Genomic DNA, 15,147 nt, shown 5'->3' on the forward strand with positions numbered 1-15,147 from the left:
TGAGTTCCCAGACAGTGGTCTAGGGACTTTGAAGTCAATTACCAGACATTCACTGATGGTGTTTTGAATACAGAATTTTGGTTTTATATGCTCTGAGGGACTTCAAAGAAGGTGGAAGACATAGTATCTCTTTGCAGAATTGGGGATGGAGGGTCGAGGAGCCATGGCTAGACCTAAGCTCTGAGGGCAAGGGAAAGAAATTGTGAGATTCAGGGAAGAGACAGCAGATTGGTGACTGGGGAAGAGATAAACATTGGGAGATAATGAAGGAATGAGAATCTGTGACCTCTGTTATGGAATTGGCTGGGCTGGGGGGGCATGGTTCTTCCTTATAGTTCAGCTACTGACCTCCAGCTAGACCAGGCTGAGGCTGAAGATTTAGAAGAAGAGCTGGTAGATGGTTTGGAAGACTGCTGCAGCCAGGATGAGAATGAAGAGGAGGGTGAGTAGGGGACCCTCTCACCTCTAACTGGGAATTGGTCACCACTGCTCTGGAACGGGGCTAACAATTATGTACCAGGTCCTTAACCCATTTTATCACCTGCATTATTCATTTGCCTTGGGGGTCCAAGGGTGGTGGGTAGTGGCTTTTGAGGAACTCTGTTCTGTAGTCCTCCTGTCCCACAATCTTGTCTTCTCCCTGCTGCTGTTGAGCTCAAGGGAGACAGTGCAAGGCAACAGGTGGTGCTCATGGCTCCACCAGAAGGCTGAGTCAGCATGTCCAAGGAGCGCTGCCTCGGCTTAGTGACTTTGTGTAGCAGCCTCTCCCACTCAGGACTCTCTGCTTCCTCCCCCAGGAGACTCCGAGTGCTCCTCCTTCAGTGCTGCCTCTCCAAGCGAGTCCATAGCAGTGATCTCTCGGTGAGTTGGGTAGATTGCTAGTAGATTCTCATTCCTGTCTCTTTAAGATAATAAAGAGATTAATCACCTAAGTCATTAATGGCCTTGTTGACCGTCACTCATTTTTACCAAAATTTTAAATTTGGGACTTTAGTTTTCAAACAAGGAGCAATGGAAGGGACCAGAAACATATTTTGTCAGTTGGACTTAAAAACAATACCATGTTTCTTAGGCTATAATTTGGTCTTTAGGCTCCAAGAAACTGTTCAAGTAAAAAGCAAATAACTTCAAGAAATGGTTAGAAAATTAATAATTAATGAAGAAATGTAATGTTTGAGATAAATTATTAGTTAGGCCGCCCACGTGAGGGTAATTGCCCCCTTGCATTATAAACATGTCCCACTGTCAAACATTTCTGAAGTCGATGTACCACTAATTGGAGCTTTTTGAAATACTCTTATGCTGCCTTTTGAGATTAGTCTTACATTGGTAAATAAGACTGGCATTAGCCTCAGTAATAACAAATTGAATTAAGAATTCTCTAGCTTTAAGTTAGATTATTTTATTGACTGCCCTTGGTGGAGTCTAAGTGATATCAATCCATCTCTAACTAGGGAACCAAAAGTTGATCTCTTAACCTAGGCCCTTCTTTTGTGAAACAGGTGGTTGTAGGATGTTGCATATAACTGAGATGGGGCATTGGGGGAGAGGGAGGAATGCAGGACTACTATGAGGACGTTACTATAAATGACGTTACTGTGCTAAAGAGTTTTAGAACTTGCTAAAGGATCATATACACTACCTTTCTGGGTAGAAAGTTAACATCCTTCAGCATCATCTTTCTTATGCTTCTCACCACATGCAACCTCATCTCTCAAATGAGGCTCTGTCATCAATTATATTGTTTTATTAAATATTAAGAAAACCTGCTTCCCAAAGTACTAAACATGAAAGTTTTTTGTTTGTTTGTTTGTTTGTTTTTGTTACTCTTCACCTGAGGATATTTTTTCCATTGATTTTTTTTTGGAGAGAGGGACGGCTTGGGAAGGGAGAGTGAGAAACATCAATGTGAGAGAGACACATTGATTGGCTGCCCCCTGCACAAGCCCCGACCAGGGCCAGGGATAGAACCTGCAACCCAGGCATGTGCCCTGAACTGGGAATCGAACCCACGACCCTTCAGTGCACAGGATGATGCTCCAACCACTGAATCACACCGGCCAGGGCTAAAGTTTTTTCTTTTTAAAAATACACTAAAAATGTAAAAGAAACAAACTATATATAAATAACTGGCATTTTCCACCAACTTACACCATACACAAGAATAAACTCAAAATGGATGAAAGGTTTAAATGTGACTCATGAATCCATAAAAATCCTAGGCAACAAAATTTCAGACATCACATACAGCAGAATTTTCACTGATACAACACCTAAGGCAAGAGAAACAAAGGAAAAAGTAATACACAGGACTACATCAAACTAAAAAGCTTCTGCACAGCCAAAGAAATGGAAAGAGAACCCACTATATGGGAGAGCATAATTGCCAACAATACATCAGATAAGGGGTTAATTTCCAAAATGTATAGAGTGCTCATACAGCTCCACAAAAGGAAGACAAAGAACCCAATTAAAAAATGGGCAGAGGACCTAAATAGACACCTCTCCAAACAGGACATACAAATGGCCAAAAGACATGAAAAAATGCTCAACATCACTAATCATCAGAGAGATGCAAATTAAAACAACTGTGAGGTATCACCTCACATCTTCCAGAATGGCTGCCATCAACAAATCATCAAACAACACATGCTGGTGAGGGTGTGGAGAAAAGGGGACTTTAGTACACTGCTGGTGGGAATGCAGACTGGTGCAGCCACTATGGAAAACAATATGGTGTTTCCTCAAAAAATTAAAAATTGAACTGCCATTTGACTCAGTGATCCCACTTCTAGGAATATATCCTAAAAATCCTGAAACACCAATCAGAAAGAATATAGGTACCCCTATGTTCATAGCAGCACTATTTACAATTGCTAAGATCTGGAAACAGTCCAAGTATCCATCAATAGATGAGTAGATAAAAAAGCTGTGGTACATATACACAATGAACATTATGTAGCCGTAAGAAAGGTCTCGTGTCCTTTGAGACCATATGGAGTGACCTGAAAAGTATCATGCTAAGTGAAATAAGCCAATCAGAGAAAGACAAATACCACATGATCTCACTTATTTGTGGAATATAATGACCAAAAAAAAAAGCTGATGAACAAAACAGATCAGAGACATAGAAAGGAGTATGGTTCAGAATGACAAATCTCGGAGGAGAGGGGCATGGGGAAAGGGATGAGATAATCCAAAGAATTTATATGCATGTATGCGCAACCGGTGGACATAGACAACAATGCTGAGTGAGAGGCGGGATAGGGAGGAAGGTGTCTGCGGGAGGGGAAAAGGAGAAACATCTGAAACAAAAATAAATTAATAAATAAGAAAAAAAATAATTGGAGTTTTGTTTTTCTATTTTATTGGTTGATTTTAGAGAGAGGGAGAGAGAAACATCAATTTGTTGTTCCATTTATGTGTTCATTGGTTGATTCTTGTTTTTTTTTCTTATTATTGATTTCAGAGAGAGAGGAAGGGAAAGTGAGAAAGAGAGAGAAACATCGATGAGAGAGAACATTGATTGGCCGCCTCCTGCATACCTCCATCTGGGGATTGGGTCCACAACCTGGGCATGTGTCCTGACCAGGAATTGAACCGGCAACCTCTTGGAGCATGGGTCGACACTCAACCACTGAGCCACACCAACCAGACCATTGGTTGATTCTTGTATGTGCCCTGACCAGAGATTAAACCCACAACCTTGGTGTATCAGGATGACACTCTAACCCTGAGCTACCTAGCCAGGGCTCTATTTTATTTTTATAAATAAAATTTTCTATTCTAGCCCTGGCCAGTTTGGCTCAGCGGTTAGAGCGTTGGCCTGCCGTCCGGAGAGACCCAGGTTCGGTTCCCACTAAGGGCATGTACCTCGGTTGCAGTTTGTCCCCGACCCTGGTTGGTCGTGCGGGTGGCAGCCACTCGATGTGTCCCTTTCACATTGATGTTTCTCTCTCTCTCTCTCTCTTCCTCTCTCTCCCTCTCACTCTATCTGTACAAAAAAAAAAAAAAGAAAAATGTCCTTGGGTGAGGATAAAAAAAATAAAAAATAAAAAATTTTCTATTCTAATTTTAATAAAATTCAGCCAATGTATCAAGGCTTGCGTAACATGTGGAGTAACCAGACTCAGGTTGCTTTTCTGTGTATCAGCTGTGCCTTAGATAAAGCTAAGAGGAAAAGGAGCTTCCTATGCCTTGGTTAGTATGGACAAAGCAAGCTGCATCTCTGTACATATGACGGTGCAGTAGCTGTAATAGTTATGGAGCTCAAACCAGCAAGGTGGGGAGAGCTGTTTGGAAAGTGGAGTGACAGAATCAGGACTTTCTGTGAAGGTGGATAGAAATCCTGTCATAGGTACCCTAGTCTGGTGCATAAATTCTCTTACTTTAAGCCTAACCTATCCTCCTTGCAGAAAAGCAAAGCTACTTCTGGTTGTGTATATTGGATGTTGGCTAAGCACCTCCACTCTCCCTAGAAGAAAGATATTTGACGTGTAATTGACTTGGAGTCCCACTTATTTTGTGCTTAAGGGTGGTTTGGGTTTGAATTTAGGCCTACTTCAAGATAGCTGCATAGCCTATAATTTAACCTTTCTGATTTATAAGATAAAATTCACAGAAGGTATTTGTTAATAATTTGCTCATTCATTAATTTAACTCCTACAAATACACAGACTTTCTTATTTATTTGAGGCTTAAAACATTATTTATCTGAAGCTTTTCAAGCACATGGAGGTTGAGGAATTCGAGCCACTTTGCATTTTAAAGATGACTAAAATCAGAAATTCTTTCAGATTGCTAAAATCATTTTTTTCCCAATTATGAAAGATTTATATGTTTAATATAGAGAATTCGGCAATTACAGAAAGATCATTGAAAACACTGCTTCTTTTTCTCTACCCAGTAATAGTTTATTACATTTCTAGTTCTATATTCTCTTTTCTTTAAAAAATTTTTTTTTTTTTCTTTATTGATTTTAAAGGGAGAGAGAAATAGAAACATCAACGAGACAGAACATCTACTGGCTGCCTCCTGCATGTCCCCCAATGGGGATCTGGCCCACAACCTGGGCATATGCCCTGATCAGGAATCGAACCGGCGACCTCTTGGTGCACTGAGCCACACTGGTGCCTATATTCTTTTTTCTAAGAATTGTGTAATTTTAGAGATGGAAGTCATCAAGTCCAGCCTCTTTGTTCAGATGTAAAAATTGAGGACCAGGGAAATTAAGTAGCTATTGTAAAAGCAGGGTCATAGTTTTCAACACTGTTAGACCAGAGGATACATCCAGTATCTTGAGAGGCGGCTAACCAAATTTTTCTGTTTTTATTGTTAAACTTATTTATTTATTTTTATTGATTTTAGAGAGAGGGGAAGGGAGAGGGAGAGAGAGTTAGAAACGTCGATGAGAGAGAATTTGACTGGCTGCCTCCTGCATGCCCTTCACTGGGGATTGGGCCCACAACCTGGGCATGTGCCCTGACCAGGAATCAAACTGGTGACCTTTTGGTGCATGGGTCAACGCTCAGCCACTGAGCCACACTGGCCGGGCGTCAAACTTATTTTTTAAACTTGATTTTGAGACAATTGTAGAGTTACATGCAGTTGTAAGAAATAACATATAGAGATTTTCAGAATTCTTAATTCATTTTCCCCTATGGTAACATCTTGCAAAACTATGGTATATTATAGTACAAGCAAGATACTAACATTAGTCAAGATACACTTCCATCACTGCAAGAATTCCTGCTGTTGCTCCAATAGCTGCACCTGCTTTTCTCCTACTCTCATTCCCTCTTAACCACTAATTTGTTTTTTTAATTTTGTCATTTCAAGGATGTTATACAAATAGAATGATGTAACCTTTTGAGATTGGCTTTTTTTACTCAGCATATTATCTGCAGATTCACCCAGGTTGTTGCACATATGGATAATTAATTTCTTTTTATTGCTGAATAGTATTCCATGGTATGGATGTACCATAGTTTGTTTAACCATTCTCATGTTGAAGGACAATTGGGTTGTTTCCAGTTTTGGGCTATTGTGAATAAACCATCATGTACATAATTTTGCATGAACATAAGTCTTTATCTCTCTGAGATAAATACCCAGTAGTGTAATTGCTGGGTCATCTGGTAGTTGCATATTTGTTTTTTAAGAAACTTCCAAAACTGTTTTCCAGAGTGGCTGTACCATTTTCTGTTCCTGTCTTGTTTTTGCTTTTTTTGTTGTTGTTGTTAATCCTCACCTGAGGATATTTTTTCCACTGATTTTTTTTGTTTAGAGAGAGTGGAAGGGAAGTAGGGAGGGAGTGGAGAGGGAGAGAGAAAGAGAGAGAAACATTAATCTGAGAGAGACACATCAGTTGGTTGCCTTCCTCAAGTGCCCTGACTGGTGCTGGGATCGAACCTTCAACCCAAATATGTGCCCTTGACCAGGAATCAAATCTGCAGCCCTTCAGTGTGTGGGCTCACGTTGTAACCACGGAGCCACGCAGGCCAGGACTTTGCCCTTTTTTTTTTTTTTTTCAGTTGCAGTTGACATACAGTGTTATCTGAGTTTCACTTGTCATTGTTTTTCAATTAACTAATTGTCCTTGATTTTCAACAATCTTAAATTCTGATACTCAGTAAATTAAAAGTCTTTGAAGTAAAATATTTTGGAAATGAATAGAGTTGAATTAATTGGAATTATTTAATTGGGAATTAGTATTTAACTTGACCTAATAAAATTATTTAAAAATCTCTAAAGTTTGCCTCGCTGGTGTGGCTCAGTGGTTGAGCGCAGACCCAGGCACCAATAAGTCGCCGGTTCGATTCCTGGTCAGGGCACATTCCCAGATTGTGGGCCCGATCTCTAGTGGGGTTCATGCAGGAGGCGGCCAGTTGATGTTCTCTCTCATCGCTGTTTCTCTCTCTCTCCCTCTCTCTTCTTCTCTCTCTAAAATCAATAAAGAAAAAAAAAATCTCTAAGGTTTAAAAGACTAATGTTTTACATACCGTGCTTATTTCTGTTGTGCCGCAAAATAACAGGTACAGTGGCTTTTTATAAACTAAAAATTCATCTTAATTAGTAATTTGTGGATCCTATCAGCTCACTATAGAGAGTAATACTCTTCTTTCCATTTCCAGTGCTATTTAAAGAAACAGTCTGGGTCTGTCAGCTTGTACCTGATAGATAGTTGAGATAGTCAGTGTTTTGAGACCCCTTGAGACAGCCTTGGCCGAGCCAGTGTTGAAACAACCATGTGGGACTGCATGGCCCTCGCCCCTGATTCCCAGACCTACATTACCATACTGTTACATAACCGGCTGGTGTTAAATCACTTCCCAAGTGGAGGAGAGCATTCATCCACCATGTTTACCTTCAGAGAAACCTAAATATAAAATGGGGTAGAAATATCACTACTTCTTTCTGTTGCTTTTTACCTTTTTCTTTGTAAACATCTCTACCTCATCTTAGGTATTTTCTGCTTTTCCTTTTTTAATTATCTAGATCATTCCTTTTCTCTCTTTATTTGTTTCTCTTTGTCTTAGTGTACCTCTACTGGTATTCACCCGGACTCCTTACCTGCTCAGAACCACTCCTTTCAGGGATTCCCCAGCCTGTGTCCTATCACAGCAGGTTTTGGAGCTGTGTCACAGAGTGAAGCATGGGAAAGCCTTGTTTCTGGTGACATTGAGTGGTGTGGCTGAATACAGCTAAGCCCTAGCATCTTATTGATTAATATTTGCAAAATAATTGTTGGCTACTTGTCTTTATAGAAGTTCTGTCTGTCTATCTATCTATCTATCTATCTATCTATCTATCTATCTATCTATCTATCTATTTTTGGTATGTGCCCCTAGTGGGAACCAAACCTGAATTCTCTGGTCCGCAGGCCGATGCTCCAACCGCTGAACCAATCCAGCCAGGGCAGTAGAAGTACAGTTTTAAAGAGAGCACCCCCAAAGAAATTATGTGTAATAGTAACAACACTTCAGGGCTGTGGCTTCCCCGTTCTGTACCACATGTCTGTTTCTCTTCTTAGGGACTGCATCAAGTCTCTGACCAAACCTCTTTCCAGTGAGAAAGTTGTCCGACCAGCCCTTATCTACAGTCTCTTTCCCAATGTGCCTCCTACCATCTATTTTGGCACTCGAGATGAGAAAGGTAAACCTGGCAGTGTGCCCAGAAGAGCCCTCAGGAGAAGGTTGCTAGCGAAGTTGGGAGGAGGTGGCAAAGGGTGGCAGGGACTTTCCAGAATGGCTGTTATGGGGCTCAATTCCCCACCTGGTTCACCAGCCCGAAGTGGAGACCTTGTCTGTCCTTGAGCTGATGCTTCTCAGCCCCTTAGCTCATGCTTTGTTCTTGCCCTCTAACCTTGTTTCTTTCCCCTTTCAACCTCCTCTCCTTTCTGTTTCTCATTCCTGTGTTCCCCCCTTTCCCCCCAAAGCGTGCTGCTTTGAAACTCTGATGGGGAACAATACTTAGTGACTTGCCTACCCAGGAAAGGTTGAGCAATAGTGCCCTCTCTTTCCTCTTCTTTTTTTTTTTTTTTTTTTTATCCTCACCCGAGGATATTTTTTCCTTTTTGTACAGATAGAGTGGGAGGGAGAGAGAGGAAGGGAGAGGGAGAGAGAAACATCGACGTGAAGGGACACATCGAGTGGCTGCCACCCGCACGACCAACCAGGGCCGGGGACAAACTGCAACCGAAGTACGTGCCCTTAGCGGGAACCGAACCCGGGTCTCTCCGGACCGCAGGCCGACGCTCTAACCGCTGAGCCAAACTGGCCAGGGCTCTTTCCTCTTCTAACCATGACTGTCCTGCTCTCCTCCACCCCTCTACCCCTACTGTCCCCCAGTGGAGAAACTTCCCTGGGAGCAGAGGAAGCTGCTCCGGTGGAAGATGAGCACAGTGACTCCCAACATTGTCAAGCAGACCATTGGACGGTCCCACTTCAAAATCAGCAAGAGTGAGTCACTTGCCTTCCTGTCAGCCTGTCCTTGGCTCCAACAGGTGGGCTTGGGCAGGAAGGGAGCCCCTAGATACCTTCTGCTAAGTGGGGATCCTGTCCTGAAGTTGCCAGCCTCATAGGACATAGCTCTGAACTCCCTCTCAGATGGAGCCTGTTCCTCCAAATTGGAAGCCAGAGGGCCATTGTTCTCCCCTGGCCTCATGTAGGATAGCTCCATGGCAACTCTTAGAAAATGGGTCTAGGAGCTATTCCCAGGCCCAGGGGTATTTCTGGGCCCCTTCTCTGTCCCAGGGATTGACTCCCTGATGTGTTTTCTGTAGGAAATGATGACTGGCTGGGCTGCTGGGGTCACCACATGAAGTCTTCTGGTTTCCGATCCATTCGGGGGCATCAGAAGGTAGGGGCTCTTTCTGAGGTGCTCTTTTTCAGGGGTTTGGACTCGGCAGGAGGAGCTTGGAATTGGGGGAAGAGGTGAATGACACAGAGAAGTCAGGAAGGCTTATAGAGGAGTAGAGGAAGTGCAGGAGAGGGTGCAGTGTGAGACCCTAGCAGATCACCCACATTTGCAGTTTAGCTACAGTGACTTGGGCAGTCTCTTTATTCTCTGATATGTCTAGAGACGCAACATCTATTTTCAGTTTATTATATTTCCCCTGTAACCCTTGTGTTTTGCCTTCCTTCCTCCAAGCTGTGTAAAGTGGACTCTGTTCTCACGTTGGAATGAATGAGTTTCTTGTCGTTGTCCTATAGACTTGTGTAAGAAGACTTAATAGCTTTTTCTTTGCACTTAAGGAAGGTGGATATCATGTCTGCCTTCATCACTTATATGTCATGAACGATCACCTCCTGGAAGGCACTACATTTTGTTGTTTTGTCTTTTAATTATGTTTGGTGAGTGCTCGGCAGCTGGATACTTGAGGACCATGAGCCGGTGAGAAGAAGATGGAAGAAGAGCTTGGAAAGTTGCTAAGGAAGTTGGAATGGGATAGTGAGTCCTGCCATCTTCCTCATGGTCTTATCTGGGCTCTCTTCCTCCTCTTGCTCTTTGTCCCTACTGTAGCTAAACCACTTCCCAGGTTCATTCCAAATTGGGCGAAAGGACCGGCTGTGGCGGAACCTGTCCCGCATGCAGAGCCGCTTTGGTAAGAAGGAGTTCAGTTTCTTCCCCCAGTCGTTTATCCTGCCCCAGGACGCCAAGCTCCTGCGCAAAGCCTGGGAGAGCAGCAGCCGCCAAAAGTGGATCGTTAAACCAGTGAGTGGGTCACAGTGGGGTAGTGGGCCATGGCCTGAGAGTGGGAACAGCAGATTATTGGCCATGAGTGAGTCTCATCTGCTTTGCACTTGACTTCCAGCCAGCATCAGCTCGAGGCATTGGCATCCAAGTCATTCACAAGTGGAGTCAGCTCCCCAAGCGAAGGCCCCTTCTGGTACAGAGGTGAGTCTGCCTCCAGCTCACACCCCACTCCCCATTTTCTCAGCCTGGAGTTTCCCTTTTTACCATGTTCTTCTGCCCTTTGTCCTCCAACCCAAAGATTGTCCTCAGCCAACCGTTTTAGTCTTTATCTCGGGGACTGTTGGCTAACTTGCCATGGCTCAGTTACCCACTGAGCCCTCTCATCTGTCATGTTCCTGAAGCTGGCCTTTCCCTATGTAGGTATCTCCACAAACCCTACCTCATCAGTGGCAGCAAATTTGATCTGCGAATCTATGTTTACGTCACCTCCTATGATCCTCTGCGGATTTACCTCTTTTCAGATGGACTCGTTCGCTTTGCCAGTTGCAAGTATGTGCTAGTGGTGAGGTGTCATTCTGACAGCTTTGGGGGTTTGCTTTCCTGAGAGCAAGGGAAACTGGAGGACACCTGACAGAAAAATAGCAAATGTTTTGGTAGTTTTTGTTAGCAAAGGAGAAGGTGGGGTATATTTGGGAAAACCTAGTCTTCCTTTCCTCCTTTGTATGTTCTTTTACACAGAACACTTCACTTTTGATACTTCTGATCACCAAATATATGGTTCCCCTCCCCCCCACCAAGCAAATCTCTGCAATACCAGCTGGGTGTCCCACAATGTAACTCAATTCTGACACCATCTTCTTGCAGATAGTAGCATCAGTTCCCACAGGTTAAGAGCTCAGCCTCACAAGGCTCCCCACTGCCCACTTCAGATGCCGTCACAAGTCCACGTTGCCTCACATGCTTCTGATCCATTGGCTATAAATCAGAGGTTCCCAGGACCCCCTCCTAGGGCTCTATTAATTTGGTAGAGTGGCTCACAAGACTCAAGAACATAGTTTACTGGTTTACTATGAAAGAATAGGATAGCCCAGCCAGTGTGGCTCAGTGGTTGAGCATTGACCTAAGTACCAAGAAATTGCCAGTTCAATTACTGGTCAGGGCACATGCCCAGGTTGCGGACCCAACCCTCCAGTGGGGTGTGTGCAGGAGGCGATGTTCTCTGTCATTGGTGTTTCTATCTCTTTCTCCCTTTCCCTTTCTATCTAAAATCAATAAAGAAAACATCTTTAAAAAAAAAAAAAAAAGAATAGGATAGGATAAAGAATACAGATGAATATCCAAATGGAAAAGATGTGTAGGGCAAGGTACATGGGGAGGGGTGCATGCGGAGCTTTCATTCCTTTTCTGGGTGTACCATTCTCCCAACACCGCCATGTGTGCACCTTCCCAGAAGCTCTCCGAACCCCATGGTTTCGGGATTTTATGGAGGCTTTATCATGTAGGCATAAAGGATCATTAATTCCATTTTCAGCTCATCTCCCTTCTCAAGAGAATGGGAGCCAGGCTGAAAATTCCAAGCTTCTAATCATGGCTTGGTCTTTGTGGTGACCAGCCCTTGTCAAGGAGCCCTGTGTCAGGAACCAGGGCCAAAGGCCAGATATTAGAACAAAAGATGCTCCTAGTGCTCTTACCACTTAGGATTCTACAAGGGTTTTAAGAGCTTTGTGTCAGGAATTGGGGGTGAAGACTGATATATATGGTTCTTATTATAAGTCACAATATCACATGAGGAATGGGAAATACGGAGGTTCTCTGCTTCACTGAATCTGGGGAGGGTCTTTCTGCAGGACTGAGGTAGGATGTGGGGTAAAGGACATGAGTTTAGCTGTGGTGTTCTAGAAACCTTACCAATAGACATACTTCTGAGGCTCTTTTACATCTGAAAAGACCTGTCCACTTGTCCTTGACCTCTTGACCTCAGGATTTGGGAAAATGTTTGGACCACTGTCTCACCATCTTACCTCTGCCTTTCTCCTCTTTATTTCCAGGTATTCCTCTTCCATGAAGAGCCTTGGCAACAAGTTCATGCACTTGACCAACTACAGTGTCAATAAAAAGAATGCTGAGTACCAGGCCAATGCAGATGAAACAGCCTGCCAGGGCCACAAATGGTATCTAGGCAGTGTCCCTGTCAGTGGAGCCCCAGCGGAGCACAGGGCTATGGGGTTTGGGGAGGTTCAGGGAGATGGTGAATGGAAGATTAATATAAGACCCAAAGATTATTTCAACACTTGGCAATTCAGAATTGGTCTGTTTGCATCCAAGCTTATCTCTGTCTTGATTCAAAACATCAAAAGAAGAGACAGGAAGAAAATATCTTTGTGCTTCTTATTCCTTTTTCTTTCTCTTCATCATTTAATTCATAGAATATAACCCCAAGGACTCCTTCCCCTCCCCCACCTTGCAGGGCACTGAAGGCTTTATGGAACTACCTGAGCCAGAAGGGAGTCAATAGTGATGCCATCTGGGAGAAGATAAAAGATGTTGTTGTCAAAACCATCATTTCGTGAGTCACACTGCCACCCTGGTCTGGGGCCTGCCATTGAACCTCCTTCTTTCTCATGGGTTCCACACTGCTGTGCTGTAGTCCTTGACCATGATTTGTTTCAGTTTCTGAGAACAGGGATTAGGGGGGAGTAGATAGAGTTAAATTCTGCTCTTCTACTGAAATCCATCCCAGAATCTGGCCCCACATCAGAGGCCTCCCTTGAGAGCTGCTTTTACTGGGTTGCTTCTGCTCTCCCATCTCTGGGCCACTCCTTCTGCAGGGCAGCTCTGGGTAAGGCCTTCCTCCTCCCTATGACCAGGTCAGAACACTATGTGACCAGCCTGCTGAACATGTATGTGCGGCGGCCTTATAGTTGCCATGAGCTCTTTGGTTTCGACATCATGCTGGATGAGAACCTTAAGCCCTGGGTCCTGGAAGTCAATATTTCCCCAAGGTAGGTGGTGTTCTCAGGGCACTCACAGCAGAACCCTTTCTTCATCCTCATAATCTTATTTTCGCTCCAGTCTTGTTGACTTTGGGAAGACCCTTCGTTAGAATTTGTGTTTTTCCCTTTAACATCTGTTTGTTTGCTCATTTACTCATTCTTTGCCATTATCTCAGGGTTCTTTGAAGATGGAGAGGTTGTTAAAATTTGTTCTTTTGAACTTACTCCCATCGCATGCTTTTCCCTAGCAAATGAAGGTCCTGGGCAAGAAGCACCCCACGTAAGGTTATTCATTATCTGGGGAGCAAGAAGACCCCCGTGTTTGTGCTCATGAGTTTGAGTGGCAGAGTCCTTTTATCCTAGGGGTGCCAGGGAATAAAGGGGATAGCACTGACTTGGACATATGATCGGAAACAGTTCTGAAGTGTGTTTTTACCACTCTTTCCATCCTTTCCTTGAAGCCTCCACTCCAACTCTCCACTGGACATCAGCATCAAAGGCCAGATGATCCGTGACCTTCTGAACCTGGCAGGCTTTGTTCTGCCCAACACAGAGGATATTTCCAGCTCCAGCAGCTCCAGCAGCTCCACCACCAGGTCAGCCTCGTTGCCTACCTGCAGCTTGGCTGGCAGCATGAACAGCCCCATCGTGACTCTGAGAAAGAATGATGTCTGGGCGCTGCTGTCTGCTTGGTCTCCTTTGCTGCTTGATCTGCCCCCACAGTCTACCCACACACCTCTGCCATGTCTGTGCCCCTGAAAGCACGTTTGGTTATACTGTTCGCCTGCTCAGCAATCTCCACTGGGCCAGGGGACTCAGCTTCTCACGTGGACATTCAAGGCACCAGCCTCCTTTTCCCAGGCACCCCTACTTTATTCCTCTTTGGTTTCCGGGCTCTGACAAATCGGATCACTCGAAGAACCTCAAGGTTGGAAGGATCCTTAAAGAGCAGTTAACCAGTTTCTTCTCTGAAATGTTTGTTGCCTCTCACTGTTTCCCCCTAGTGTCCCCTCCTTTGCTCAGGGTTTCTTCCTCTTGAAATTCCCCATCTATCAAAGCCTAACTCAAGGCAGCATCTTCATTAAGCCAGCTCTGTGTGGGCTCTCTCCTCCACACTCCAGACTGCTCAGAGCCACTCTTTAGGGGAGGGGGCCAGTACCTGCTTTGTGTAAGGAAGGACCTATAACTCATTCCCACAGCAGCCCTATGAGGCTGGTAATGGTGTCCTCAGTTAACAGAAGAGGAAGCTGAAAGTAGCTCATCTAAGGTTATTCAGCTAAAAAATGGTAGAGCTGGAATTCAATTCCTAAGTTGCCAGTAACAAAAGTTGCTTTCCGAACTACCATACCTTAGAGACTCATGATTAGCTCTGTGCTATAGTTATTTGTCATTTGACACCTGCCATCCTGTGACCTCCTTGGAGGCCATCTTTGTGTCTCTCTCGGAAATAACTGTACTAACATGGACGATGAAACCGAGGTGCAGGGAGGTCAAATAGTTTGTCCAGGATCACATGGCCAGTAGGGTTGAGCTGGGTATTTAGTAAATGTTCATTAAATTACACTAAAGTATACAGCAATTATTCCAGGATCTTTTTTTTCTTTCACTACTGAAATAGAACCTAGAGAGGGCATTTTGTGCTCCCTTCTTTCCTTGGTACTTGCTCTTTGACTCTCAGGCAGGCTGATGAGTGGGGTGCATGCAGTCTTATCTCCTCAAGCAACATCTGTCCCTACTTTGTCTTTTCTTGAGAAGGGTGTCTTTCTGGGCTGCACCTTCTCTCCACATGTCCTCAGGATGTGAAGCTGCTGACTTTACCCTTTTTCCCTTTCTGTCCCCTGCCTTAGCCTGCCCAGCTCCCCCAGGGACAAATGTCGAATGGCCCCAGAGCAATTCACTGCACAGAAGTTGAAGAAAGCCTATTACCTGACCCAGAAAATTCCTGATCAGGTAGGAG

General features: G+C 44.1%; 1 protein-coding gene across 1 annotated transcript in view; it reads left to right on the forward strand.

Annotated features, from left to right (window-relative positions):
- Positions 1 to 15,147, forward strand: part of TTLL4 (tubulin tyrosine ligase like 4) — a 47,004-nt gene that overhangs the window by 29,535 nt on the left and 2,322 nt on the right. Inside the window, 13 exon segments of the mRNA XM_036253718.1 lie at positions 336 to 442; positions 798 to 861; positions 8,033 to 8,154; positions 8,850 to 8,960; positions 9,284 to 9,360; positions 10,024 to 10,215; positions 10,316 to 10,398; positions 10,618 to 10,746; positions 12,246 to 12,368; positions 12,665 to 12,763; positions 13,065 to 13,199; positions 13,652 to 13,786; positions 15,038 to 15,140. Coding sequence (XP_036109611.1) covers positions 336 to 442; positions 798 to 861; positions 8,033 to 8,154; positions 8,850 to 8,960; positions 9,284 to 9,360; positions 10,024 to 10,215; positions 10,316 to 10,398; positions 10,618 to 10,746; positions 12,246 to 12,368; positions 12,665 to 12,763; positions 13,065 to 13,199; positions 13,652 to 13,786; positions 15,038 to 15,140 — 1,480 coding nt within the window.

The sequence above is a fragment of the Molossus molossus genome, unplaced genomic scaffold (assembly GCF_014108415.1).
Source record: "Molossus molossus isolate mMolMol1 unplaced genomic scaffold, mMolMol1.p scaffold_m16_p_11, whole genome shotgun sequence".
NCBI classification, from domain to species: Eukaryota; Metazoa; Chordata; class Mammalia; order Chiroptera; family Molossidae; genus Molossus; species Molossus molossus.